General features: G+C 49.3%; 1 protein-coding gene across 1 annotated transcript; it reads right to left on the bottom strand.

Annotated features, from left to right (window-relative positions):
* Positions 1-1,953: 1,953 nt before the first annotated feature.
* LTR64_008831 (uncharacterized protein) lies at positions 1,954-2,829 on the bottom strand (the record flags this gene model as incomplete). The annotated part of the gene is made up of 1 exon (XM_064903119.1): positions 1,954-2,829. The coding sequence occupies one exon, from the start codon at positions 2,827-2,829 to the stop codon at positions 1,954-1,956; it is 876 nt and encodes a 291-aa protein (XP_064750468.1).
* Positions 2,830-2,963: the final 134 nt, after the last annotated feature.

The following is a 2,963-nucleotide window of genomic DNA, read 5'->3' on the forward strand; positions in this document are numbered from 1 at the left end:
GTGATGCTGTGTGATGCTGTGTGATGCTGTGTGATGCTGTGTGATGCTGTGTGATGCTGTGTGATGCTGTGTGATGCAATAGACTGTTGTGTCAGAATCGTACATGTGATGACTGGCTGGCAGGATGTCTTAACCGACCCATAATTCATATAAGTACCCTTAAGCCTGAGATAAATGCCTGTGGTACCAGAGCCGAATAACAGTTTCCCAGTTACAGCCTAATCTCTATCGTCAAGCAACGAGAGTCTGAAACACGAAACAACCAAGCACTGCGGTCGTTCAAAAAGTATCAACAAGCTAAACGCTACTTGTTACCAAATGTCTGCAGAACTCATCAGCAACATCGTCTTCGGTGTCGTTATGACTGTTCTTGGCCTCATTGTTATCTGCCAGAATTCCAACAGAGTACAACCGTCCTGTAAGTTAGCCGAGTCTTCGGAGAGCCCACTTGAACTGACCAGCTCATAGTGGAGGCCAGCGCAGTTTAAGAAGTTGACAGGAATGCTCGGAAGCAACATTCACACGGTTCTCCACTCAAGGGGCTCCTTGTGGAAGTGCAAGGTGCAGGCGACATCCTCACGCAGGTAAATGCTACCTTTTGATAAGATCAAGCAGAGTTTCAGGAGGAGCGGTTGTCTTTGGAGCTTGTTGGCTAGCTCGCAAATCGAAGAATGTGTCAGAGTAATGCCTTGCTGGTGATTGACGCTGAGCTGGCAAGCGCCATGGACAGGACGTCAAATGAGGCGCTGAGGAATAAAAGCCTTGACCTGCATCATACTTATCACTATCGAGTCGTCGCAGCTCATTGATTCTGCGCGATGAGCTTAGCTGTATCGGTATAATTTGACGACATGTCGGCCGAGAGGCAGACTGGAGTGCAACTGTAGTCTTTGCGGTACAGTCGGATTAGATCTCTCTTTCAGAAGAAACATAACAGGCGCAGTGTCTACGCGATGGAAAAAACTATAAGTACAGAACAAGAAAAGAACATAACTGCGCAAACGTCATCTGGCGTGGCACATTCAGCTCAAGTCCCCTGAGACTACTCCGATGGTACGGACTTGCCAAATTAAGCGCTTAGCGGCTTAGGAAGGCTGATAAGGCTGACAAATATTTGTCCACTGGCTTAACAGCTTACGATTGCACCAGGTTGACATTCTCAATATTATCCACACAGCACGTATTCTGTTTGGAACCCTCTACGACAAATCCACCTGTACTGTATCAGTAACGGATGTTGATTTAGCCTTCTGAAGATTCGAGAAATCTGCAACGTGACGCCGACAGCCTTCGAGCAACGCTCACAGTCAGAAATTCGGTGTTGCAGAGCATATGCAAAGAAATTGTACAACGCAAAAGCAGTCCGAGTGCGGTGAGCAGCGAAGCAGACAAGACCAGCTTCTCACAGCTCCAAGACAGACTGAGAGCCATGAACACCGATCTTGTCTGGGACAAGAGCAGGTTCGAAAGATTACACAGGGCTGGACGAGAGAAACACGAACAGAAAGAGAACTTGGCACATGAGTTGGCAGATCTCATCAAAGAATGCATCAACATGATAGCGCACTACCCAATGAGGACTGCGTACAATCTGTGAAACCTAAAAACGATTCAAATAGTAGGTAACTATTCCAGCGCATGATGATAGGCTTCCCATCCTTTCCGTGACAAAGATCACAACAGTCAGTAGCGCAAAGTCGCAGGCAAAAGTTGAAGAGTGCCCGGCAAGATCTCAGTGAACTAGAAGCACAGCCCTCAAAGACGAAGAGAGTAGACAATCGAGAGACGCGGGATAGCATGAGCGAGACGTTATGGCGCAAAGCACTGCCCAGACATCAAGATTGCTATTTGTGACGGTGGAATCAAAACTCTATAAGAATATGAGAGCAAGCTGATTGTAAGCTCTTGACGAATTTGCGTCGAGCTGGTGCAGGTAAAGAACATCGTCTCTGTTCACGTGGAGGATCGAGCTTTCCCCGTCTGATTTCGACGTCGCTCTCTAAGCAGGGTTTTGCGGTTACGAGATCCACGAGGTCTGCCTCGTCTAGACTTTTCCGGTGCCACTCGGCTTTCTGGGACTTTCGGAATGGTAGCTCGATCATCGTCACTCGAAAGCACGTCCACACACGGTATACCATCAGTGTACCACCAGTCAGGCACTGGCGGCACATCGACCGTGATGGAGACGACTTCCTGTGCTGTTTTTCGTTGAACTAATTTCCCTGCGTAAACATTGCCGGCCGCTTTGTGACCACCAGACAAGCCATCATAGGCCGAATGTGACTCGTCACCCCCTATACCGTCTAGTGTCACAAGCTGGCTGTTATCCAGATGATAGTCGCCTTCCTCTTGTGCTATGATTGGACTCGAGACTGTCGCAGGCGTACTGGACTTGGTCTGACCTAAGCGAGCGTCAGGGACTTTTCTTTTCTCCAGCTTTCCCATGTCCTCGACCTCCACACCACCAAGATTGTCGCCTGCCTGAACCACTTTCGGTGGCGATGAGAACACGGCCGGATTGATATACAGAAACGAGAGCTTCTGCCGGCCATGTTCTTCAGAGTCACGATGAAGGCATCTTTTTCGCTTCTTGCTCTCGAAGCGAATCTCGTGCACATCCGCCAAGTGGTCGAGTATGTCCTCCCTCTTACTAGATAAATGTGTGTCGACACAGCGAGGATGAGGGCAACGCTGAAGCTTGCTACCCAGAACGTGATCGTGTAAGTGACTCTTCCAGCTGGTCAGATTGACGAACTGGTGGAACTTCTTGTCGCGCAGACATGCTGGACACAAGGCGGGCCGCACCACGTTGCAGCGAAAGATGGCCATGTTGCACTTCAGCGGCAAGTCCTGCATATGCTCCTGGCCATGAGCTTGCCATGTCACCGCATCGTCGTACCATGTGAAACACAGGAAGCAAAACTCGGCGAAGCTCTTGTCACGACAAATCGACCTCTTCCGAC

This window comes from Lithohypha guttulata, assembly GCF_036872675.1.
Source record: "Lithohypha guttulata strain CCFEE 5908 chromosome Unknown scaffold_38, whole genome shotgun sequence".
Lineage (NCBI taxonomy): Eukaryota > Fungi > Ascomycota > Eurotiomycetes > Chaetothyriales > Trichomeriaceae > Lithohypha > Lithohypha guttulata.